The 25,350-nt window shown below is 39.8% G+C and overlaps 2 protein-coding genes across 4 annotated transcripts in view; one reads left to right on the top strand and one right to left on the bottom strand.

The window, feature by feature from the left end:
• ptpn1 (protein tyrosine phosphatase non-receptor type 1) overlaps window positions 1–23,687 on the top strand; it is a 38,422-nt gene extending 14,735 nt beyond the window's left edge. Inside the window, exons 8-12 of one of the 3 annotated variants that reach the window (XM_085146602.1) lie at window positions 1,945–2,099; window positions 3,358–5,088; window positions 8,686–11,792; window positions 13,084–13,156; window positions 13,765–23,687. In XM_085146602.1, the coding sequence (XP_085002728.1) occupies window positions 1,945–2,099; window positions 3,358–3,619 (417 nt within the window). In that variant the 3' untranslated portion in view covers window positions 3,620–5,088; window positions 8,686–11,792; window positions 13,084–13,156; window positions 13,765–23,687. Of the gene's footprint in view, window positions 1–1,944; window positions 2,100–3,357; window positions 5,089–8,685; window positions 11,793–13,079; window positions 13,157–13,764 lie in introns of all 3 variants that reach the window. The other 2 variants (XM_085146600.1, XM_085146601.1) reach the window with 2 other exon arrangements.
• cebpb (CCAAT enhancer binding protein beta) lies at window positions 23,426–24,995 on the bottom strand. The gene has a single exon (XM_085146607.1). The coding sequence runs from the start codon at window positions 24,811–24,813 to the stop codon at window positions 23,935–23,937; it is 879 nt and encodes a 292-aa protein (XP_085002733.1). The 5' UTR covers window positions 24,814–24,995; the 3' UTR covers window positions 23,426–23,934.
• Window positions 24,996–25,350: the final 355 nt, after the last annotated feature.

Here is a 25,350-nt window from a genome sequence, read left to right as displayed (position 1 = left end):
TTACATTTTGAGAGAAACCAATTGAGTCTAACAACAGATTAAATGCCATGTTGAGGCTGTCATTTTTAGCATCAACATGGATGTTAAAATCACCCACAATAATTATTTTATCTGAGCTCAGAACTAAATTAGATATAAAGTCTGAGAAATCAGACAGAAACTCTGTGTAAGGCCCAGGTGGACGATAGATGATAACAAGTAAGACTGGTTTCTGAGTTTCACAGCTGGGGTGGACGAGGCTAAGCATCAGGCTTTCAAATGAATTAAAAGTCTGTCTTGGTCTTTCATTAATTAATAGACTGGTGTGAAAAATTGCTGCCACACCGCCCCCTCGACCTGTGCTTCGAGATTTCTGGTAGTTAGAATGACTCGGGGGTGTTGATTCATTTAAACTAACATAATCATCCTGCTGCAACCAGGTTTCTGTAAGGCAGAGTAAATCAATTTGTTGATCAATTATTAAGTCATGTACTAACAGAGACTTGGAGGAGAGAGACCTAATATTTAATAATCCACATTTCACTGTTTTACTCTTTGGTTCAGATGTGGATACTGTATTGTTCTTTCTTTGTAAATGTTTAAGTTGTTTGTTGCTGGTTTTTAGTTTGTTTTTTGTCTTTTTGGAAGCAGACACAGTCTCTATGGAGATGGGTTTTTGAAAATCAAACTTTTGATTTTTTCCACACAATCATCTGTGGTTGCTGTCATCTCTGTATGGAGAAATGATTCCAGAACGTTGTCAAATCTATGCCATGAAGAATCAAGGCATTTCTGAAGGCACAAGAGGTCCTTCCTAGTACGAGCAAGGTGTTTCTAACAAAGTGGATAGAGTGAGAAAATGGATTATAGGTCATCTTTAACATCATAAAACAAATGTCTTGATGCACGCTCAATCATCCAGGTAAGTAAATCCCAAAAGGTTGATTCTGTCAATCGCTACAACACAGAGCGAACGCCATCCCCACAGACAGAGCGGCCAGAGAAGCAGAAGAACATCACTTCAGGAAGGCTCTGAGTAAATGTGGTTATCCCAGCTGGACATTTGTCAAAGGTGCAAAGGCGCCTAACGAAAGCTCCAGCTGATCCAGGAGAGAAGGACAGCTGCTGCCTAAACAAAAACCCTTAGTGATCCCTTATGTGTCAGGAGTATCGGAACAGTTGAGACGCATTTTTTTCTAAACACTGCGTCTCCATGGCTTAAACTCCAAAACACACTGTGCCAAAAATTGGCCCAGCCCAAGGAGCGGGTCCCCCGGCACAAACAGAGTAATGTAGTGTACGCTGTTAAGTGCCAGGAGGATTGCCATGATTTATACATAGGGGAATCTAGCTAACCTCTGGCAAAGTGGATGGCACAACACAGAAGAGCTACCTCGTCAGGCCAGGACTCTGCAGTCTATTTACACCTGCAGGCCAGTGGACACTCTTTCAATGATTAGGATGTACACATCCTGGACTGGGAGGAACGCTGGTTTGAGTGCAGAGTCAAGGAGGCCATTTAAATAAGACGTCCAGATGAACAGAATCAACCCTTTGACATAAAGCACGTAAACATCCTAAGAGTGAATGTTAGAAATCACTACTTGGTCATGTGTGCGTGCGTAGGTGGTTCATTTGACTTGGAGTTCCAAGCCTGTGTCTGTTTTTTATAAACAGGTTTTGTTTTGTCAGTTATGAGAAACCATAAAAATAAATGCACTGAGTTTAATGTTCTCATTTAACTGGTAATAAGAAGCATAATAATAATTAAGAAGCATACTGTGATTAGACTGATATAATAGAAGAACAAATATAAAGGAAAATGCACAATATAATGAAGGTAAACTGGAGTCTCTGTTGATGAAAGGTTCCCTCTAAAAAATAAACAAAAACAAAACATGCTGCAATATCTATCGATTTGAAATCTATTATTTTAGCTATTTTTATTTTTTTCCCCTCTTCAAGGAGTCATGGAGAGCGCAGTCCAACGAGGAAGATGATCCTCCCGAGTTCACCCCTCCTCCTCCTCTTCCTCCTCCCAGAGACCCTCAGAATGGCAAAGCAGAGCCGTCCTTTTTCCCTGAAGAGATCATCCGAGCAACAGAGACCCACAGTCTGGGGTAATCATCCAGATCACGTTTTGTTTGCGTTTATCTAATATTGTTAGGAAAACAGGATCGGGTGTCAGTGTTGATTCTAAAGCTCATAGCTCCATGGAGCAGAAAGGCCAGGAAACATAATTAAATAGAGTGCAGTTTGAAATATGAGGTGTTGAATTCCTAAAATTAAATACACAGACACTACAGAAAGCTCTCTGTTGATTCGTGATCAACTTGCTCCATCCGAGGGAAGCATTTCACCAGTGGGTGTGTTAAGGTGCCACAGGTGTGTGCTGATGCTTACAGGGCTTACTTTAGTCCTACAGCCTACGTACAACCTTGCAGATTGTTGTCTAGCTGTAGCTGTTTACTGTCAGCAGGGGGCAGTGTCACAAACAACTGCTCTGTGGACTACTCTCTAACAAAGAGTTTTAAAACCAATGAAAATTGTCCACTGCAGTCTCCGTTTGTGCTTTTCATGCCACCCTTTTATCACTTGTTTTATTTGGCCCTTCTCGCTCTATGATGTTAACTCTTCCTGTTCAGGCCCACTTATCAATCAATAAGCATGCGACTTATGCACACCATCATCCCTGTACACCTACTTTTTTTTGGTTGTTGTTTTTACACAAGCACATCTGTGTAGGTTGCATACCCAAAATCCTTCACTCTACATTTCCAACTGTGCAAAAACTCTGTATCATGAATCAAGATTAGTCTTGATACTTGATATCTTGGTTAAATAAATTTTACTGAGGCTCAGTGCACCATCTTGTGGCACATGTGGTATTACAGAAAGGTACAGCGTGGCCCTTTTTCACATAGAGTTAAAAATGATATCTTTTCAATACAATACTTTGTGAATACAAGGTCACAGTGATTATTTCTTCACATTCTGTTGTGAATTTGTAATTCTGAAAAGGTTTCATAAACATTTTAAATACATGAATTTAGTACCACTAATCAAAAGGATGTTTTGCTCACAGTGATTCTTTGTACATATGCTGATCTCATTGCTCGAAATGTCATTCATATTTGAAAAGAATGAAATCCTTATGCCCCACTGATTAGACTTTATGAGGTCAAAAAAAGGTAAAGTTAGTACGTTGTTGTGTTTTTGTTTGTTTGTTATTTTTGTGTTTGTTCTTTTCTCTCAAAAACGAATCTTCCAGTTTCAGCTAGCAAGGAAGTCCATGTTTCTGTGGAAAAAAAGAAGTTTAAAAAAACCCCCAAAAGACGAATTATTTTCTCATCTGAACCTTCATTGTTTCTCATTCAGCTCCTCAGAAAAAGTTCGAAAAAGGATGCCAGCTGCTGACTCTCAGCCTGCTGCTGACCTCCAGCACGCTCGTGACGGTGTTGCTCAGTCCGACGGCCATTTGGAGATCCACGATGATACCTCCTTTCCGAACAAATCTGAGCAGCAGCCAAAGGAAAACTCTCCCGTGCCGGGGACTTGGTCCCCACTACTAACCAAAGTGTGCCTGTGCACAGCGCTGGCTCTCAGTGCTTTCGCCTGCTATCGAGCCTATTTCCACTGATGCCCTACTTCCCCGTCTCTCCACTGACGTTGCAAAGTGGACAAGGCTGACCAATCAGCCCGCTTTGACTCTGCTAGGGGGTGGATTGTTTGGTCTTCAGCAGATTCACTTCCACTGGTTTTAATTTTATAAATGCCGTGCGAGTGGTTGGCTGGCTGCCGACCTTATGACCGACCCAAACTTTCTTTCTGTGTGTCATCTTGGATGCTCAGGGCCTCAGTTTTTCAGGTGTCACATCCCAAATAATGTGTGCTGGCTTAAACGCAGACTCAGAGGGCTCTGCTGGTCTGTGAATCAGGATGAATGACCTATCAGCCTATTTTTTGTCATGAGTCTCTTCTCTTATTTACCAAATGACACGTGAATGTGTTCTTCCATGTTATTAGTAAATCATGAGCCCGTTAGGATTTTGCTTTCTTTTCTTTCTTCTTTTGGTTAAACAAACAGATCAGAAATTGTAGAACCAGATTTATGACCAGCCTGTCTGAAAATATGCCAGTGTGGGAGAAACCTTATTTGTTTTGTTTGTTTGTTCCTTTGCTGTTGGTCAACATGGATCCCAAGAGTAAAATGAAATCCAGAGCATGTTGGGGTGGGCCTTGAATTGTTATGTGACTCCACTAATAGCCTGCAGGTTGAGTACATACAATATATGTGTTTGTGTGTATATGTACATTTGTGTGAGTGGTAGTTTTTAAATTCTACCCGGTGAAAAATATTAATATAACATTTACAGGACATCAAATGTGAGATGTAGACCGGGTTCTCTCCTGGTATGTGATTCTTTTTTTTCTCTCTCTCCGTGGTAGCCCAAAAGTGACACAGGAGGAGGGGAAAAAACAACAACAACAACAAAAAAAAAAAACGAGGTAGAGTGACGTGTCTCACTCTGTATTTGTAACGTCTGAGTGATTTCAACAGCTTGAGAACTTTTAGAAGGTTATAAACATTGGGCTTTAGTTCTAGTATCGCTCACAGTGGATAAAATGCGTAACATAACCGAAACTGAGTTGATTGACATTGTAAAATAAGTGAATGTGTGTTCAGTTGGTGGAGTGCCAGCTTAAAGACCGGAGATGCAAAGTAGCCAACGTCCATCTCTTTTCTCCAGCAATACAAATACTCAGCAATGTGTCGCCCTTTACTAACTCTCGAGTTTGAACGGGGAACCAGGGACTTTGAACAAACCAAAAATCAAACACCAGCACAGGGATGAAAATAATACACTGTAGTGATGATCCATTGTATCTTGTCATGGCCCTGAGCTGGCGATATTGTTTTATATGATTATTATTTCTTTTAGCATGCTGCATTTGTGAATCAAAAGGTTTATCCTAAGAAGAGATTAGTTAAGCTGCTAGCGTTCGTTTACCTTTGGGACTCGACAGCTGTACCTTTCTTTAGAATGTATAATTCTGTATTAGATACAGCATACAACAGAAGTGAGTACACCTGCGAACTTTTTTAATGTTAACCCTCATAATGTCCCCCCGATTTCCATACAACTGGGGTGATCAGGGGTCAAAACTGTCCCCGCTTCATTTGAGTGTTTTTTAAAGTATAAAGTATAAATTGTCAATCAATTCAGTGTTACATCTTAGTTTTACTTAAGACCAACACATTAACACAAAATTTACCCAACATTTTACATTTTAGGGCCACCACACCTTGTTTACAAAAAATACACCCTGTTTTTTAAGCGAAAATAAAACAAGAAAATTAAATATTTAATTGTTTAGATAATTTTGACTATCTGACTAACTACAGAGTGCTGTATGTTGAACTTTAGTGAGAATTTTTTTTTTGAACCATTTAAATTTTTTAAATGGCAGCACATAATCACACCTGTGGTCCTCAGGGGTCAAAAATGTCCCCACTTCATTTGACTGTTTTTTAAAGTATAAAGTATAAATTGTCAATCAATTCAGTGTTACATCTTAGTTTTACTTAAGACCAACACATTAACACAAAATTTACCCAACATTTTACATTTTAGGGCCACCACACCTTGTTTACATAAAGTACACTGTGTTTTCGAGTGTAAATAAAACAAGAAAATAAAATATTTAATTGTTTAGATAATTTTGACTATTTGTCTAACTAAAGAGTGCTGTATGTTGAACTTTAGTGAGAAAGTTTTTTTTCAAGCGTTTATAAATTTTAAATGGCAGCACATAATAACACCTGTGGTCCTCAGGGGTCAAAAATGTCCCCACTTCATTTGAGTGTTTTTTAAAATATAAAGTATAAATTGTCAATCAATTCAGTGTTACACCTTAGTTTTATTTAAGACCAACACATTAACACAAAATTTACCCAACATTTTACATTTTAGGGCCACCACACCTTGTTTACATAAAGTACACTGTGTTTTTGAGCAAAAACAAATTGAGAAAATAAAATATTTAAATGTTCAGATAATTTTGACTATCTGAATAACTACAGAGTGCTGTATGTTGAACTTTAGTGAGAAAGTTTTTTTTGAACCATTTATAAATTTTATATGGCAGCACATAATCACACCTGTGGTCCTCAGGGGTCAAAAATGTCCCCATCTGGTTTGATTGATACTTAATTAATATGAAGTCGATTTTTTCCCCCACTTTTAATTAAAACTTAATTCAAACATTTTTAAACATTTTTTTTTATTCCATTTCAAATTTAAGTCTGATAAAAACCTCATAAAAATGATTTTTTTTCTTTGTTTTTGGGTAAAAAATAAATTAAATCATCAGTTATCGTGATTATCGTTTCACAACCAGAGTCGGTTGCTTTAACAGATGATCACAGACGGGTTTATGTCAAAGTTAATTTAGAAAGCTGTTTTTAAACTACTTAAAGTTTTTTACTGGCAGCAAATAATCACATCTGTTGTCCTCTGGGCTCAAAAATGACCCCGTTTGCTTTGACTGTTTATAAAGCAAGAAGTATAAAATATCATCCATCTCTGTGTTTCAAGGTTTTATTCAACTTTATTCCAACTCATTACCTGACAGTTTTCTATATTTTGGCATGATAGGACACCAGGGCATGAGTCTGAGTGAACACATGAGAGCCTGAAGCAAGAACAAAGGCGTGTCCATGTTTTACCCAAGTGCAGGAGGAAGCTCAGGTTCATTCCTCTGTACTGGTCCCATCAGGAGGAAGCTCAGGTTTATTCCTCTGCACTGGTCCCATCATGGACAGCTTTCTTTCTGCACTTGCAGGCCAAGGGTCATATACAGTAAACAAGTTGTTACAGGTGATTGTTTTCTTTTGGAAACCTTCTGCAATGTTAGGGACAACTGGCGTGTCCTGACTGCAGGAGACGGTTTGCCATCGTACACTAGCATGTTCCATGTACAGCTGGACCTGCATCACATGCTGCCCATGTTTTTATCTCATCCCTGGTTTACTTGGATGTTCTGTTGGACAGAGTCCTCTGAAGGGGACTTGGTGCTCATACAGTCAGATCAGTACCAGGGTCTGACATCACAGCAGGAGACACGCCCACTTGCTCCATACACCTCAAATGGGAGCACGTTTGTGTCATGAACGATGATCATCTATTGTGTCTTTATCAAGAAATGATATCCTTTTTGTGCTTCTATGATTAATCTTGTGTCACCTTTAAAACTTCTCTACCAGACTCAGGATGTCATAAACTGGCCGTAGCGACTCTACTGGATGCTCGGCAGTAAGAATCAACACACACACATACGCCTACAGCTGCATTCGGTCCATTTTTCTTCCTCTCTCGTTGTCCCTCCTTGTTCGTCATTGAGTTGGCTGTAGAGCAGGTCATCTGCTGATTGGATGGTTGTTGGTTCAATCTCTGTGTGCTCTAGTCTGGAGTTCTTACCAAGGTGTCCTTGGGCAAGTTACTGAACCCCAACTTGGTCTCTGATGCATCCATTGGCATGTAAACGTTCAAAGGCAGAATACAAGCAGAATACACTGTGTGTAATGCTTTCAGTACTCGAGTAGAAAAGTAACTGAAGGAGTATGGGACCTGGCACATGTGCTTGGACTGTGGTAGATCGTCTTTCTCTGAGGCACATGAGAGAGTCATGCATCGTCTGACACTGGGAAGGATAGAAGACCAGATCAATGTTTCCTCACATTACTGCAAATATTCCTCTGTCTCAGCTGACTCCTCTTTCCTGCTTGATTCTTTGTCTTCATCATAATTAAAATAGAAGATGTGCAGTCCTCTGACACATCTTCTATTTCAGTTTCACATCCTGAAAATTCAAGAAACTTCAAGAAGCCCAGTCACTTTCTTTCCAAGCTCCTCAGACTACCAAGCCCTGGAGGCCTGAGAACCTACTTGAACATAGTTCAGATTCTTCATCACTTTCCTTCACTTCATAGCCTTCTTCCACTTCTGCAGGTGGGTGATGTGCTTTTTCAGAGAAAGGTTAACATGTGCTCTAAATATTGGCTATATTTTCATTATCTTCTAACCCTGGATCTTCCTGAACATTGATTCTCCCTCCTCATTATACTAGAGGACAATATGTGCTTTGTCCTGCTGCTCATTGCTTTGCACAACATGGTAAAAAAATGTATGCTCATCAAAGTATGCAAATCTCTAGTGCAATGGAGGCTTGTGAGCTACTTTCTGTGTATGTATTATTATAGGGTCGACCTTACAATACGAAGCACTTTGATGCGACTGTTGTTGTGATTCGGTGCTGTGTAAATAAACTTTCATTGAATATAGAGCACCTGCCTCCTCATTGTGCTGCCTGTTGTTGTTGTTGTTTTGGTTGTTATGACCAGTGCTTGACCCCACACATCAGTGATCCAAGATCAAAGATGTTTGAAAGCAGTATGTTGTGAAAATACGGCTCTTTGCAACACTTTGTACTTTGGGGTCATTTTTGACCCCTGAGGACAGCAGCTGTTATAAAATCCAATAAAAACCCCATAAATAAATCAAATTACTTAAAACTTATTCCAATCACGCATAGTATAGTAATGAATAACTTCTGTTATTTTCAGACCATTTAATGAATAAAAAACACATTTTTGATAGCAAAAGATTTCTTTAGAGGACAAAAATGACCCGTGGACATCACAAGGGTTAAATTTGTTATTATTACTTTACTATTAGTTTGAATGCCGTTAGAGTTGTTACGTTACAAAACAAAAGACGCTTCACAGTAGAAACTCTGTGCAAAAGAAGTAAGCACACCTTTGACACATACCTGAAACAGTCGCGTCCGAATGCTTGGTTTTTGGGCTCTGGTGCGGCGCTCGTGTGTATGTGGGGGAAAGGACATTAGCTGTGTTGTGATTTCTGCTACATTTCTGTGTGAAATGATCACTTGGAGAGAAATCAACAGGTGGTCTGTTCTCTTATGTCGCTGCTCGTGAAGTGAAAGTTAGGCCGAGTCTAGAAAGGGTAAGGTGACCGTGACCAGCAAGGAGGATTCCAGTGGATGTTTATCAGATTGAACATTAAACGACCTTTAACCTGACAGTTCTCTATTTGCTGCTCAGTCACATTTTAATTGGTTACCGCTGAGTTTTTAATTTGCGGTGCTTTAACTATAGCTGGTTTTGTCTCTTTCACATGAGCTGACATTTAGGTGATATTAAAGAGTGGTGTACTCATTTCTTTTTATACTGTACATATATTTTAAATCAGGTTTCAGTGTGCTGAGTTGGGTTTTTTGTTTCTGCTTTAGCGAGGGATTAAATCTCAGCACCTGTGCAGCCGTTGCACCAGGTTTTCCCGTTTTTTCTATTCTTATGCTGAGCTCAAAAACATGTATTTTTTTATTTACATTTGTTATTTTCCTTTTTAAATAAAAGAGAAAAAAAGCCCAGTTGCTGTTGATTTGTCCTGATTCACACCTAATCAGTCCTGAAATGTGTCATTGTATTTATATTTTGGACAAATAATCGCTGTGAGCTGAGAACTATGAGTCCTCTGAGGTTTCCTACTTGTTGGATTGCTGTTGGGGATGGGGATGATTTCAGAATCACTGGAAAAAATGAAAATATGCACTCACCGACCACTTCACTAGCTGTACCTGTTCAACTGCTCGTTAACAGCAACTCAACGGGTTTAGGCAAATGGGTATGGCCAAGGCCACCTGCTGAAGGCCAAACTGAGCATGAAAGTGGAGAAGAGAGCTGATTTAAGTGACTGGTGCCATACGGCTGCTCAGAGTATTTCAGAACCTGCGGCTCTGCTGGGATTTCCCCCACATAACCATCTTTTGGGTTTACAGAGAATGTTCTGAAAACGAGAAACTGCCCAGTGAGTGTCAGCTCTGAGTGAAAATTAAGGTAAAACTTTGCATGGATTCATTAGATAAATTACAGCTATTGCACAATTTAAAAAAAAAAAAAAAAAAAAAAAAAGATTTTGGTGGGGTTAGTTGGGAGGAACTCGCTAATTTTTCATTCGATGTTTTTCAGACGTAATTTAATCCTCCAGAAAAGAAAAGATTTTACTGATTTAAAGTGGGGGTATTTTGTGGTAATATTTTACTTCTTTTACTGGTTCTGTTTTGGGCAGCCACATATCCTGCAGTCATAAAATTTAGTGGAAGGAAGAATCAGACAACAGACAATGCATAAAATGGGGCAGTTTTGCTTTTACAGTTATGAAACACCCCCTGATGTTTCTACTTAACTATGCTTGTAGAAAAAAGGTTCTGGCTTTAGAGCGTGACACTTGGAGGGAGGGTACAATTGATTTGGTTCTGGTTTTAAGAGCTTAAATATGTTTTTCATGTGGATATCTCCTGTATTTAAGACATTATATGTTAAAATAAAAAGCAAAAAGGTTGTGTACTTTCAAGGGGAAATCTTGCGTGGTTTTATTTAATATTTAACTTTTCTCAGATCTGAGTTTATACGGCATGAGCCATGCAGTACTGACCAGCCTCTGTTTGTCTTCACCAGCAGGTGGCTCTGTGGGACTGTGATCCTCACCTGTTTTCGATGTGAAGCGTGGCCGTGTTTGTTACGGCCCACTCTTTCCTGTTTTCTGTATTATATCGGTGTTTGCTCATCAATTATGTTTGTATTTACAGCGGCGGAGAGCCTGGAGTAAACCAGTTTGCAGACACTGCCTCCAGACGTCACAGTGACTGTGAGGAAGGACGTCACATTAATTTTTGGTTTTAATGAAAATGTTCCCTATCTTTAAAGTTTAATTTTCATAATTTAATCTGAGAGATCCCCACAGATAAAACCACAATGCTGTACAGTTTGTGATTAGCAAACTTTGCGGTTCATAAATAACGAGATTTTGCTCCTGCTAGTGTAAAATCTTTAACAACAATAGCCATCAAACTTTAAACTTAGGTTAAACATGTCCAGAGATGCATGCGTTTCTTGAGTAAACTTCACCACAGGGGTGTAGCGCAGATGATTTGGCAACAGTCTTGGCTAGAACTTCCTGTTTGGGAAACAGGCACTGTGCTGTACGTGGTGTACAAGAATGCATTTTAAACAGTGAGTGAGTAATAGCACTCCCAACCACCGCTCTGCTGACGTCAAGGCAAAGAACACGCACCACTAGGAAAACTACAATCAAGGTGTGACCGGAAGTCCTAAAACCACAAATGTTTCAACTGAAACTACAATCTTTCTAATCTGACTGCGCTGCTGTGACTCATGCACTGTTTGTGGTGAAAATTAATTGTTATTTTAATATTAGACATGTGTTAAATGTCACTTTGATTGTGTTTCCTATCTATATATGTCATCTGGGCCTACATTTTCTGATGTTTTTACTTTAGTGAGAAACTTAAAGAAAAAAAAAAGAGGGAGGGAGGGAGGGAGACAGACGGGCTTAAATAAATGTCAGAGGTGCACTGCGTTATCTCTCTGCTTCCTTACTCAGCCTAAATTTTCACAATGCTGACTCCACATTCACAGCTGACCAAAAAAAGATATCAGCTCTGCCCGGCTAACTCTTTCAGCATATGTCCTCAGTTTAGTTATTAACCTGGAACTTCCCAATAGCTGGCCAGCTGTGAGGGTGGGTGGGGCAATGGCTGACTGGAAGTCTCTCTTGTAGCCTGCAGTTCATTTTCACAGGGAGCAGAGCAGGGATCAGGAAATTCCTGAATAAGAGGAGAGTCAGATCTTTCCAAGAGTGACTCTGCAGAAGTCTGAGTCACCACACTCGGCAGCACTGTACAATGGGAGCTCAATACCACAACGTGTGAGTACACTGTCATCAGGTATATCATGTCTATTCATGCCCTTATTATTTCAAAACTCCAAAAACCCAGGAGAGTGAATAAGACAAAGCTTTCAGTGTTAACTTGTCTTGAAGGGCAACTTGGCTCAAATTTTCACAACATTTAAGATGCAAATAGTCACGATCCCTTTTCGGGCTTTAAAAACAAGTTTTTTTGTTTGTTTTTTTAAAAAAGAAAAGAAAAATCACACAGTTAAAGCACAGGTCAGTTTCTCTGAAGAGACCACACCAGGAAATGAAAAGCATAGCGAGGTCCATACATATAGAGTTTAATGACTGATAATTTATGCTTCATATAGACTTCTCATGTACACTTTGGACCACATAAAGGCCTCAATCAGCCCACATATAAGTCTTTTAGACTTTATAAAGTTGTGTGTTTAAACTATAAGAGGGCTACCACACAACCAGCCCACAGCAACCTGTTTCACAAACCTGACAGACAGCTACCTGCCCTATGGGTCACTTAAAAATACACCCTCATGTCAAAGCAAAGTAGCGGATCTTTCATTCTGTTCCCGTTCATATGCCCGCAAGTCTCACCGAGCCCGTTTTACAGGACTCAACATGATAGCACAGTCGTTCACCAGAACGTCTCGACTTTTCATCTGCAAAACACAGTTTAGGCATGGAACCAGCTGGATGTAAGAATAAAACTTCCCACTCTGAGATTTAGCTGGAAGAATAATTTTTTTGCTGTAAATGCCCTTTTTTTTTTTTCATTTAAACATCAAAATTCTTCTTCTTTCAACTGGTTCCTTAATGACACAATTTTCTCTTAAAACAGAAACTGGCCTCTTTTCACATGACCTACTCAGTCTCATACCTCAGCTGCCTTTTGGTTGGACTGTGTGTTACCTTGTTAGCTGTCAGGTGCTATGAAGGTGCGGCTCTTTGTTTAATTTGGTGTGCACACCACAGCTATAAGCGGGCCAGATTAAAATTTGCAAAGGGCCAGATTTGGCTTGTGGGTCTTGAGTTTAACCCTTTTGCATTTAAAACAGAAGCTCTCAAGTTTTTTTTTTCTGGTACGCCCCTCTTCAGGAGCCAAAAAATGTACACACTTGACCAATTTTCACACTTTACTTACTAAGTTTTACTTAAATTGTGAGTTAACTTTTGCTTGTTTAATATCCTTTACCTCACTTTATCTTTATTGTATATGTTTCCCCTGGTGGTCTGCACTCCACTGTTTGAGAAACACTCTACCAATAATAGAAAATATGTTCATTTACTTTCTTGTGAAAGGCAGCTACCAGCAAACAGAAAGCTAGAGGGGTTGGCTGAACCAGAGAAGACTGGAAACAGTTTATCTCTGTCCAAAGGTAATAAAATCAACCTTCCAGCACCTCTAAAGCTCACTGATAAACATATCTCTTCTAACTGTAAAAACTATACTGTGCCAGGAGTTAGACTGAAAATATTGACAGCTTTATGAAGAGTTTGAGTTTTGTTAATTAGTAACCTTTAGAGGCAAAAGATTTTCGTTACCAGTCGGCAGAGCCAGACACGTCGGCTCCGTCTTTCTTTAGTCTTTCTAAACTGCAGTGCAGTTGTTTTTTTTTTTTGTTTTTTTTAAAAGCTGGAAATATATTAGAAACATAAAACCCAGAAGAAAATTCTACATCTGCTCACCTCCTCCCTAAGCCTGGTTCTGCTAAAGGTTTCTTCCTGTTCAAAGGGAGTTTTTACTTCCAAATTAGGGGTTGTTCATAGGGGTCATATGATTGGTGAGGTTTTCTGTTTTCTTTGTGTTATTGTAGGGTCTTTACCTTACAATATAAATTGCCTGTTGTTGTGATTTGGCGTTATAGAAATAAAACTGAATTGAACTGAACTGAATCGAAAAAAAAAATTGCACATCATTTAAACACAGTGATTCGTTTGAAGAATTTATGCTCGTTTTATTTATCTTTCCGGCCACCTCCTTCAGCTCTTCAAGGGAAAACAGTGATGTAACCTCTCCTGCATGTCTTGGGTCTGCTGCAGGTCCTCCTCCTGGTTGGACACACCTGTAAAACCTCACCTGGGAGGCGTTCAGACAGCATCCTTATCAGATGGCTGAGCCACCTCAACCGGCTCCTTTTGACATTAAATGATTAAAAACAAATACGAAAATCTGGTTGAACAACTCACACCTCAGTTTACTGGCAACAAATCTCTTTTCCACTGATGCAGTGCCAGCGGTGATGCCAAATTTAAATCAATATTGTCTGAACATGATTCTCAGGCCCTTCAGTGCGACTGTCGTAAAGCCAGGAAAAAGTCTGCTGGAAATCACTGCCCTAAAGGCTCAGGAAGACTCTCAACAACAAGTGTTACTGAACGCAGTCCATTCAAAAATTCAAAACAAAGCATATATAAACAACATCCAAAAACATTACAGCCTTCTTTGGGTCATGAATGTATGAAGCGTACTGATCAGTCTAACACTGGTTTCTGAGATGCGTTCCAGGCAAAACCTGTTCACATGTTCTTTTCCTTATTCCTTTCTGACACCTTTGACCTCTCTTGACGGTGTCCTCCTACATGCACATTTAGATGACTGCCTCTTCTGCGCGCTTGGAAGCAACACCAAAATACAAAAAGTGCCAGTGAGAGAAGTACCACTCTGCTAGTAATAAGGATTTATCTGTCACTCAGACAAATCAGTGTCGTCTAATGGATCACTCCTATAGATCCTGCTATGACTTTGTTCTAATCCTCACCCTAATGAAGACTTGGATTAGTGCTAAACGAAGAAAGAGGGTACGGAATAACAAAGCCCTCAACAGTATCACCCAAGTTACAGTTTACAAAGCTGTTGCTCTCTGCAATTTGCTTGGCGTAGATGGACACTGTATGCCAAACAACATGAGAAACGTCTAAATATCCTCTGCTGAAGATGCTTAAGGAGTATTTTTAACATGAAGTGGTGAGACAAACTACCAAATGTTGAAATATTTGCCACCAAGCCTGCATGCTATCTTATCTCAGCACCCAAACTTGCGCCATAAAAGTAAAAGTAGTAGTAAGAGTCGAGAAATGTCACCAACTGTAAACATAGGGCACATTTGAAATAAAACAAACAAAAAAACCCACAAACTGCTGAGTAGCTGAAACGTCTTTCCAAACGTTACGTCTTTCCATTCTTCATTGATACATTTCTTTCAGAACTACAGCAGCTGATCTCTTTCATTCTTCAACGCCTACAGGCTGTTAAAGTAAGAGGTGATGCAACGCTGCGGTAAACATGTGTCTGTCCCAGCTATTTTGAAACCTGTTGTTGGCATCAAATTCCAAGAGAGCATTAAAAAAAAGAGAGGCTAATTTCTAATTGAAAGATAACCATTTCAGGGTTTCACATGTTGTCTTCTTATTGCTTTGCCTAAACACACCCTTAAAATGATTTGACTTCTGTTTTTATCTCCATTTTACACAAAGTCGAAACTTTTTTTGGAAATAGGTAATTAGTAATGAGCTACTGGTGCTTTGTATTTAACATATCCTTTAGTGCAGGGGTGTCAAACCTAAGACCCGGGGGCCAAAATCAGCCCTGCAAACGCCCTAATTCGGCCCATGGGGCAAATGTGACAATGTGAAAAAGGACATAAGACTCTTGCCGATTGAATTTTTTCATTTATTACAGCAGCGTCTCTTTATCATGTAGAAAATCTGAGATGCACTGTTGAAATTGCTCTTCTTTAACTTATATTAGAGTTTAATGCACAAAGTCAAACTTCTTTAGATGTAAAATGAGTTCAATATCCCTGCTTTAAAGGGGAAAAAGGACAAGGATTTATGACCTCGGACTGTAAGCTTTGTGTAACTGGGGCCTTTTATCACAAAACAGTTACCACTTCCACCCCAGAGATACTTCCCCTCTAGTTCCCCTAGTAGCTATTTAAACAAAAACCACATGAGAAGATCAAACAGGTATGCAACAAATACAAGGATGTAATGTTTTAAGGCAGCAAAGACGTGAGAAAAAAGACTGGATATAGCAGAACTTTGCATCTCATCTCATCATCTGATGAGTCCTCGAGGTTAACTTGTGACCTCTTGAAGTCACCCTGACGCTGAGGTTGGAAAAACCCTTGGATTACACCCCTGCTGCTCCCCCTCAAGCAGCTGCACAGCTTACACGCAAACATGTCAAATTGTGTTTTTATGTCTTAGTCGCAGGGGGTAATTTTTCTGCAAACCAAGCAGCAACGTTGTTTTTAAGTTAAATGGAAAAGCTCTGTTTTTGCTGCTTCTCTGACAGAGGCTGATGCCTTTGGTTGTTTCTGTTGAGACATTCAGCCGTGAGCAGTTCCTGTTCCTGTTCCTGCCCCCCCCGGTTGCTGTTGCTGGGACCAACCGACACTCTCACTGATGTGACATATACTAATCAACTATCATAGGGTAAAAACATGCATGTAGGTCATAGCGTAAATAAGAGGTTCGAGCCGGTGCTTCCCCGCTTATAAGCTCCACATCCTTCCTCTTGCTGAACGCAGCAAGGAGCGATGACTTTGACGTCGACACATGGTCGACATGTAAACAAAGCTGGCTGACCTGCCTCACCACAGATGTCATCACTGTGTTCCTTTGGGTTTGTTGTTTATATTGTCTTCGTAGAAACGGTGGAAAGGAACAAAAGAAAAAAGAAAAAAAGAAGTGTTGCGTGTGGTGTTGTGTACCGCTGAGTCTGTGCTACCAAAAGCTGTTTTTACAAATGAGGTGAAAGGTAAGGGTACGTGAACGTGAGGATGGCCACATAGTTATGTGGGTGAGTGAAATGTTTTCATGGCTGCCACCCACGTCAACACACCCTGTTTCCTCTTGAGTAATCATGTCAGTCAAAGCCTACACACCACTACTACTATGATAATTCAAGCTGCTGTCTGTGATTTGATTATTTTTCAGCCGAGAGTTTTTGCTGTACAGTGTTTCATTATTATATTATTCTCCCTCGGCCTCAGAGGCATATGACCTCCCAACGGCTTCAACTACCTGTTTAAACTGGTTTGAGCTGGGCTTTTGTAATCCAGATGGCGCCATATTTTTTGCGCTGTGCCATACTGCAAATTTTGGTATCAATCTATTAATCTATTAGCAAGTAAATGCAAGCCCAGTATTGCTAATGCCAATGCCGATACTGATAGTTTTAACTTACAAAGGCCGCTTACATGGGGGAGAGCAGTGTCCCATGATTTGTGAGATGAATCATTGATTTTTACTTTTTACAATAATGAGTTAATACAACAAAACACACCTTTCAACATTGCGTATATTTTGAAAGTGGGGCAGCTTTTCTTGTTGATATGTGATTTAAGCTATGAATAAAATAGACGTGACCGTCACCAAAAAAAAGGCTCAGACTTTATTCAAACTATTTGAGGTATTGTTTTTTCTTCACATGTTTTTTAACACAATTCAGTGGGCTAGAATTCAGAGGCCCAGTATCGATACGATACCAAAACCCGCATTGGTATCAGTACTATCATACACCTCTAGATGGAGGTGGAATTTCTTAAATACACCGAGTACATCAGAGGACAAATTTTCACTTCCACAATATTCAACATTTTCGAGGAGTGGTCGTCAGAATAAAACAGGATGTTTGCTTTGTGTGCATGGCGATTCATATGTCTGGTAATCTAGGAAAGTTTTGGTGGGCAGCTTTGAGGAACAGTGCATTAGACTGAACTTTCAATATTGATATAAACTTCATTACCTTAAAGATCAGTGAGATGTTGTGTTTCCTTTCCTTTTCTTTTTTTTATTCCTACTTTAGTGAAGTGCATGCAGTCCTATCTAGAGTCAGTTTCTCTGAGTGAAGTCTTGACTGTTTAAACGAGCTCAGATGCACATTTCTGTTTCTTTATTTCTTGATTATTTTCTTTCTTAACTATTATTTGGTTAGCTGTTCCTAAAGTAGCTGTAAGGCTGCCTCCCATTTAGTGGTTACAAATAAATAATAAACTAAATAACCAAACAGTTGTAATTTACCCAACTTGTTTAACTTGCTTTTTCATTTATGCAGTCATTGGACATCTATTGGCTTATTTTATTGCGACATGCAATAAACACAATCTAATATTTTACATAAACATGCTAATAATAATTGGTGACTGTTTCTTGGTAAAATGTACATGCAGTTTTTTTTTTAAATTTTACTTGGATGTTTTTGCATTGTGGTCTTTTTACTTTAAAAGTAAACTGTGCAAATAAATTATCACATTACCACAAATTTCAAGAAGACTCAGAAATCTATTGCATTTTAATATTTTGTAAGACTGCATGTAAAGATGAAAATGTGCTTTTTGAAGCAAGTAAACTTTGTGACTTTCTAAACACTTTAAAATGATTTTCAAGTGGATTTTCCCTAATATTTTTACCGCTGAAAATGAAAGTCTTTTCAGATTTTATGTGAATAAAGATGTATAAGTTAGTTCCCTAATCATCACTGTTTTTGTACTGTACATTTTGAATGCTCTCCATTTTCACACGTTGAGAGTTTATTAGGATAAACTCTTCTTGATCACAAACGTTGCTCGAATAATTAAGCCAGCATTCGTTTTGCAAGGATGGCCTGCTCTTATGCAAGATCTGGGCAGGGAGGCTTGCTGCGTAGTGACCGCAAGTCACTTCTGCACGTCAGTCTTGAATTTTCACAGTCATCCACAGCAAAAAAATTGCAGAAGTGAACTAAGATGTTGAAATCTTGGTTCACTTCAAGACAGATCATGTACTGGTCCGTTTACCGTATCTCAGGCGGTTTGGCTTCCCGTTACAACTCATGGTCCGGATATCCGGTGTGCCTTTCACTTAGGAGGAGGAACTGTAATTAAAAAATAAAAATAAAAAGGCAAAATCAGTGTTAAAATCAGCCTTACATATTTGTTTTCATTGTTGCTAAAAAATGGCAAGGGTTTGGCTACTTTTGGTTCAGTTCTGATAATTGTTTGCCTTTAGAGTTAACTTACAGGGTCTATGTTTTTAGTGCAAAACTTCAAAACACTAAATCTATCTTCCAGATTGTTTTTCTATATATACCCACTCTGAACACTTAGACAGGGTTTAAATACGCATTTTTTGCAATATCGACAGGTCTTAGATGTGTTCTTGCTCAGTCCTCTCCATCACTGAGTTAGTTTGTTAGATATATATATATATAAGAAGGTAATACATAAGAATACAAAGTGCAGTGCATGGGTGAATGTGGCTCATAGTTTAAACCTCTTATACTGGTCAATAAAACAGAAAAGCTCTATATAAATGTCCTGGTTTTTTTCCATTTCCAATCTCAGAAGCTTTCGAGTCTCAGACCTTTGTCACTCGTGTCAAAAGTGTCGTGTGGCATTGTCCTTCAGTAATAACTTCAGTTCCTCAATTTTGTGGACGCTTTTGTAAAATCAATCCTTTTTCTAAGGATATGTGTTGCGATAGTAGTATAGATCAATGGATCCATGTTTTTTAGGATTAAGTTAGACTAAAACTAGAAGGATTGCCTAAGATACAGATATTTCGGCAGGAGCGATTTCTCAGTATTTAAGAGTCCCACATTACTCAAATGTTGCTCAATGAATCAACTGCAAGTCATAGAAAGTTCTCCAAACTGGGTGTTACCTGAATCTTGATTTAGTTGTACTTATGGTTGGCCGCATTGTGAAATGAAGCAACACTTTGAAGCATGGGAACAACTTCTTGCAAATTTAAAGTACAGGTCTCATAATACAGAAGAAATATGGTGGGGGGTTTTTTTAATGTAAAAGTATTTTCTGTTTAGTTACTAGATGGTAAACTTTAGAAAGCGTATGAAGAGCAGGTAAGTAAAAATTTAACCAGCTTCATTTGAGGGACACACCTGGAAATGAGATTCATATCAAGGGCCCAAAAGAGCACGTATTTTACACAGCTAATCAATAATGTGTGTCTCATACAGCCCTTTCATATACAGTTTGGTCCATATAGCGCCCTCAACATTGATCCAGGAAAAGTAAAAGCTCGTTGATCTTTTGCCATAACTCTGACTGATGCCTACCCGATCTGTGACTCACTGCTTGCTGCTGTGTGGATTAAAACAGCAAAACAATAGCAGAAAAGATTTTTCTGAAAACAAAAATTCTCTCTTCACACTCGGTACAGATAAAAGATACTCATCCTCCCTCTTTCTCCTTGAACTTTTCTTTCTGTTGTAGTCTTTGTTAACTTGCAGGCACAGTGGAAGTATAACTGCTTGTTTAGTTTCATGCGTACAGACCACAGCTTCGACTAGGTGGTCCAAATTTTAAAGAAAGACAGATTTGATCCATGGGCATATTGTCACATGTACTTTAGGGTCACCGGGTTCAAGATATTCAGCAAAAGTGCGTCTGTTTTAAGGTAATTAAATTTAAAAAAAAAAAAACACACACACACAAAAGATGTGCAAACAGAAAACAAAAATGGCCCCACTATAGTACCTTGAGATACTTCAGTGCTCATATATAGGTTAGCTATATTTTTGTACCATAAAGCTTCAATACTAAAACTAATGTTATAGAGCCACACATGCATTATCCTGCTGCCATAAATCAATAGCTGGAAATATTGGTTAACAAATGATGATCTGCTTGAATTATTTTGTTGCTAAAAACTATAGTATCCAGATGTTTTAGGGAATTATTGGGCCTTTCACGTTAAAAAGGCAAACAAAGATGAAACTACAGTTTTCAAGGTGTTGTTTAAAAGAACCCAACAAGCTTCAGCCTGATTTCTACTGATAGTCAGAAACATATCAAGCATGTCATTGTTATGTGTTGTTTTGCGTTTTGTAACTCAATGACAAAGCTGATTATGATGGATACTAATATGAAGCAACATCTGCAGGCAGCAACAACAATACTAGACTTAAAACACATCCATCTATCCACTTACTTATCCAGCTTGGGCGGCTGGCTCTTATGAAACTGCTGCCATAGGACGAAAGGCAGGGAATGTGCTGAACAAGTTACCAGTCTGTGAGATAATATGACAGAATTAAAAATATTAATCTAATAATATGATCAATATTTTTGGTCTGCTCAGTTCTGACGGTAGAAAAGTGAAAAATTAACACAAATACTTTAACACTTCCACAGAGAGTCGACTAGTTTTCTAGTTAAATGTTTTCACATTAAATCTGCTGCAAGATCAATGACTCAATGTGTATTGCAGCTTTTTACTCAGTCATGCACTAAAAGGACTTTCTGTAACAAGTCTCATTCACACAGACACACAGAGATTTTATCTTTGCTTCAACACTTTCTAATTCACACGAACTATGACGGTTGCATCGGAGGCAACTTCGAGTTCAGCGTCTTGTCCAAGGACGCTTTAGTGTGTGGGCTGGAGGAGTCAGGGATCGATCCACCAATCCAGTCTACCACCTGAGCCACAGTCACCTCCTTATATAGCTGAACACATATCATATGTCATAAAATACCTCGTTTGTAAAGGTATTTCATTCAGCAAACGCTGCATCACAATCATAATCAGTAGTTTTTGAAATGTTGTTTGTTCGTTTTTGCTCCATTATAATGTAATAAATTCACTCTGACAACCTTCTGTGTGATATAAAACATGTAGTGTGCTCTTGCTGCAGTCAGCTGAGATTTTAAAAACAAATGAGAAAAAGGGATAAATTAAAGATAAATTACATTTTAAGAGTTCTTCAAGTTTATTTAAGGAAAAGCACATCTGTTACAACATTATAACAAATTGTTCTGAGGAACAAATAACTGCTAACATATAAGAATGACTCACATATAAAAAAAATTCTTAAATTTCACAACAACTAGTACAAAGTGAGCAGTGGGATAACAGGTGTGTGTGTATAATGTGATTGTGTCCTGTGTGTTTGTATTGGATTACAGGAGACCAATTGGAAGAGCTGTGATGCAATGAGGAGTTTACGGTCAGACACTGCCCATTGACGGTAAAATGCGGACATGGGGGGCCGGGCTAAACACTGAAGCACAGAGGTCATCCTGTGTGGGAATTTCCCTCTTGCCTGTCAGCATGCGAGCCAGAAGCAGGGAAAGACTGAGTGGGGCTCCAGTAGAAAACGAAGGGGTCATCGAAGAAAGTATGCTGAGAATGTTTGAAAGAGTCTGTGCCAGCTCTTGCAGAGAGGACGAGAGCAACGGGAGCAAAGAGCCCTGCTGACAAACAATGGAGAGCTTCTCTGAAACATTGCTTTGTTTCTCTGATTGGCCTTGGGGATTAAAGCCAAACCACAACCACTTAAAGCCATTGTCGTGAACATAGAGTACAACAATGTCTTATTTAAATGTGGGTGTAGCATTCTTCGTGGGGTTGATGTGCTGGAAAGGGAGGATATTGCACAACAGTTAAAAGCTAAACTGTTCATCATGGAGTGTGTTGAAATATCCTAAATGTCATCTCTCACTGAACACAAACAGCATCACATAGTTTTTATGCTTCATTAAGAGAAGATAAAGTGAGTTTTCCCCTCGTTTTTCTCTTCACTGTCAGTGTAGTACATGTGTCACTTCTTCAAAAAGAGAAAACCTAACAGAGGCACTTTTTTTTGCTGTTTGAGGAAAGGGTTGAAAAACACTCCCCACCCTGAATTGTCATAGATATCCTTTAAAATCCCACCGTGCTCCCTTTTCTTTATCTGCTCAGTCTGGGATTTGCTTGCTTGTGACAGATATGTTTCATATTGTGCACACAGTGAACTGCCTTGTCAGAGCTTGGTAAATTCCACTGCAGACCATTTGTCAACTTATTGTGTCTGGTGTAGCTAACCTACTTCCATTTTTAAAAAAGAAACTTCTACATTTTTCCTTTTTCCTGACTTGAGGGTTAAAATAAGGTTTGCGCTCGCTGCCAGCCAGATCTTGGCTGTTGAAGCGTGACCTCAGGTTGTACGAGGAGGTTAGTTGCTGATTAATTTCCATGCAACCTTGAACCCCTCTCTGGGGCAGTGGACCCTGCAGACTATTGACAGAGCAGTGTGCTAAAGATAAAGCCAACATTTCTGTGCTGCGTGCAGTGTGACCTGGTCTTTTTTTAAAGCTTTTTTGCTGCCTTCAGCAGTATCGTTTCATCATAAACTGCCTGGATGTATTTCAGGATATGAGAACTTTTCTGCCAATCATTAAGTAAACAGAAGCACTACAGCTTTCAGATTTACTCAAAGAGCATTTTTTTTCTTAATTTTCAGGAATAAAAATCATCTTTCTATTTTATTTGTCAATTTTTCTCTATTTACCTTCTGATCAAACCACTGGGTGCCGTTTTCTGCTTCATGAATACACCACATGAGCAAATACTGTACAAATAATGTAATGTTTCTTCTTTTTTTTTTTATGTCCTCCATCTCCAAGAAGAAACGTCAAATTCCTGCTCCATGTTTCATTTGGGGTGTATTTCAGTACACAGGCCTCAATTAAAAGATTAGGAATATGCTTTGTCGCTGAGCCAGTTTCTTATCTGCAATATGTTGTAAGAGAAATATGTGGTATTACACAGTCAGTCTGTGATGAGTGTAAGCATTAGACAAGCAAACGCCCCTTTCTGTCTGTCTGAGCCTTCACCTGCCTCAAAGGGACAAAAAAAATGAAGATTTACAAGTGAAATTGTTTAAACAAAGTATAAATCTGTTTAATTCAATAAAATATCAAGTACAATTAAAGCATTTCACCTTTCAATATTAAATAATTAGACTTATTTCATTCATTGCCAATACTATTACAAAGAGTTGCATCATTTCACTGCAGCACAACTCTTCCCTTGACAACCACTGCTCCAGATACACACAAAAAATGTAGAAATTCACTCGCATGTACGTAAAACCTGCACAGAAATACTGCATACACACACACAAAAAGAAAACAAAAATCACATCTGAAAATAAAGCTAAGGTGACATGTGAAGAGTCGTGAATGATTGCGCAATACATGCACCCACTCCTTCAGTCCCATTCAAAGTGTCCTTGTAAACTGGTGGTCGCCGTCTTCACCTGTGAAGCGTACCGTTTTCAGCACAGTGGATTCCTTTTCGGCTCTAAAGTCCACCGATGATCAGACAACAGCACGGAGATCCGTGCAGTCTCCGGTGTGTGAATGTGTGTGTGTGTGTGTGTGTTTTAACACTGTCCGGTGGCAGAGAGCAGGTTGCGCAGGGTGGCCAGCTCTCTGGACAGCTGCTCCACTCGCTTTTGTAAACGATCGTTCTCAGCGGCCAGTTCCAGCACTTTGTGTTGAGTCTCCAAGTTGCGCATTTTGGCTTTGTCCCTGCTCTTCCTCACGGCGAGGTTGTTCCTCTCCCGCCTCACCCTGTACTCTTCACTGTCCTTGTCCAGACGTTTCTTTGCCTTCCCGCTTGACATTTTGCCGCTGTGCGATGGTGACCTGCTTTTACCTGACGGAGCAGGTGTGCCGGGCGGGCTGGAACAAGTCGAGGACGCAGTGGAGATGTTTCCGAGACTGCCACTAGTGGACTGGTAATGAATGTAGGACCTCATGTCAAAAGCAGACGAGCCGTTCTCCATCTTTGCGTCTTCCTGACTGTCTTCTCTGTCGGCGGCAACAGCAGCAGCAGCTCTGTAGCGGCTCCCGAGTTCAGGGCTCAGCACGCTATCCACGCGGGTTTCCTGCAGCTCCGGGTAACCTAGCGCGTAGGGCTCCCTGGGGTCCCTCAGGTTGTCGCACTGGCTCGTCTCCAGCTCGTTCAGTAGCGAGTAGTTCTTGTAGTTCTGCAAAGCTGCAACTCTTCTCTTGTTCTCTGCCAAGAAATCTGAGAAAACGTCCCCCTGCTGCTGCTGCGTCTGCGCCGCCAGCTGCGGGTAGTGCAAAGCTGAGTCCAGGTAAACACTGAAGTCTATCGCTCTCTCCCGCTCTTCAATGCCCAGCTCCGTCATCGAGTCACCGAGCCTCCAATATGAGCCGCCGCCGATGGGGCTGATAACGCTGTCTCTACTGTGGATAGCAAAGCTGCCCTCCTCGTAGAAGCCGGCCACTTCCATGGATCTTAACACCCGCCGGATTGCAGAAGCATGGAGGGCTGAGGTGAGACGCCCTGAGTGTTTTGGGTTGAGCTGTGAAATGCGTCTGAATGTGGAGAGTCTATAGCTCCCGTGACAACATGCAGTAAACTCCTTTGAAGAACTTGTGCTCTGTGAGTGAGAGGAATTGACAGGTTCTTCCTGTCTCGAGGGGTTTTATTTTTTCTAGCGAGGGGCGGAGCTCAGGTATGTGACGCGCAAGGCAAGTGGACAACCTGTGCTGTTCTTCGAGGATCTTTGGCACACTGAACTGCGTTTGTACTCAATAAAAAGCAAGTTTAAGCACTTAAGCGGTTTTTTCTGTCTTTCTCCCCCTTCCCTGTTTGTTTGGTGGTATTGTAGCACTTGGCTACAACAGGAGTGTCAAGATAGGAAATGCAATCATTTGTATGATTTTAAAACAAACGAAACCTAACTTAAAAAGCAAAATAAAAGTGAAAATATTAACGCACAACGGTGAGTACTTAACCAAGAGCGCAATAACGAAACAAAACCATA

This window comes from Neolamprologus multifasciatus, chromosome 20, assembly GCF_963576455.1.
Source record: "Neolamprologus multifasciatus chromosome 20, fNeoMul1.2, whole genome shotgun sequence".
NCBI classification, from domain to species: Eukaryota; Metazoa; Chordata; class Actinopteri; order Cichliformes; family Cichlidae; genus Neolamprologus; species Neolamprologus multifasciatus.
Note: the sequence above shows the minus strand (reverse complement) of the source record. Positions and strands in the feature narration are given on the sequence as shown.

Bases quoted from the DNA above. Each gene is read 5' to 3' on its own strand.
- cebpb (XM_085146607.1), bottom strand. From the start codon at position 24,813: ATGGAAGTGGCCGGCTTCTACGAGGAGGGCAGCTTTGCTATCCACAGT.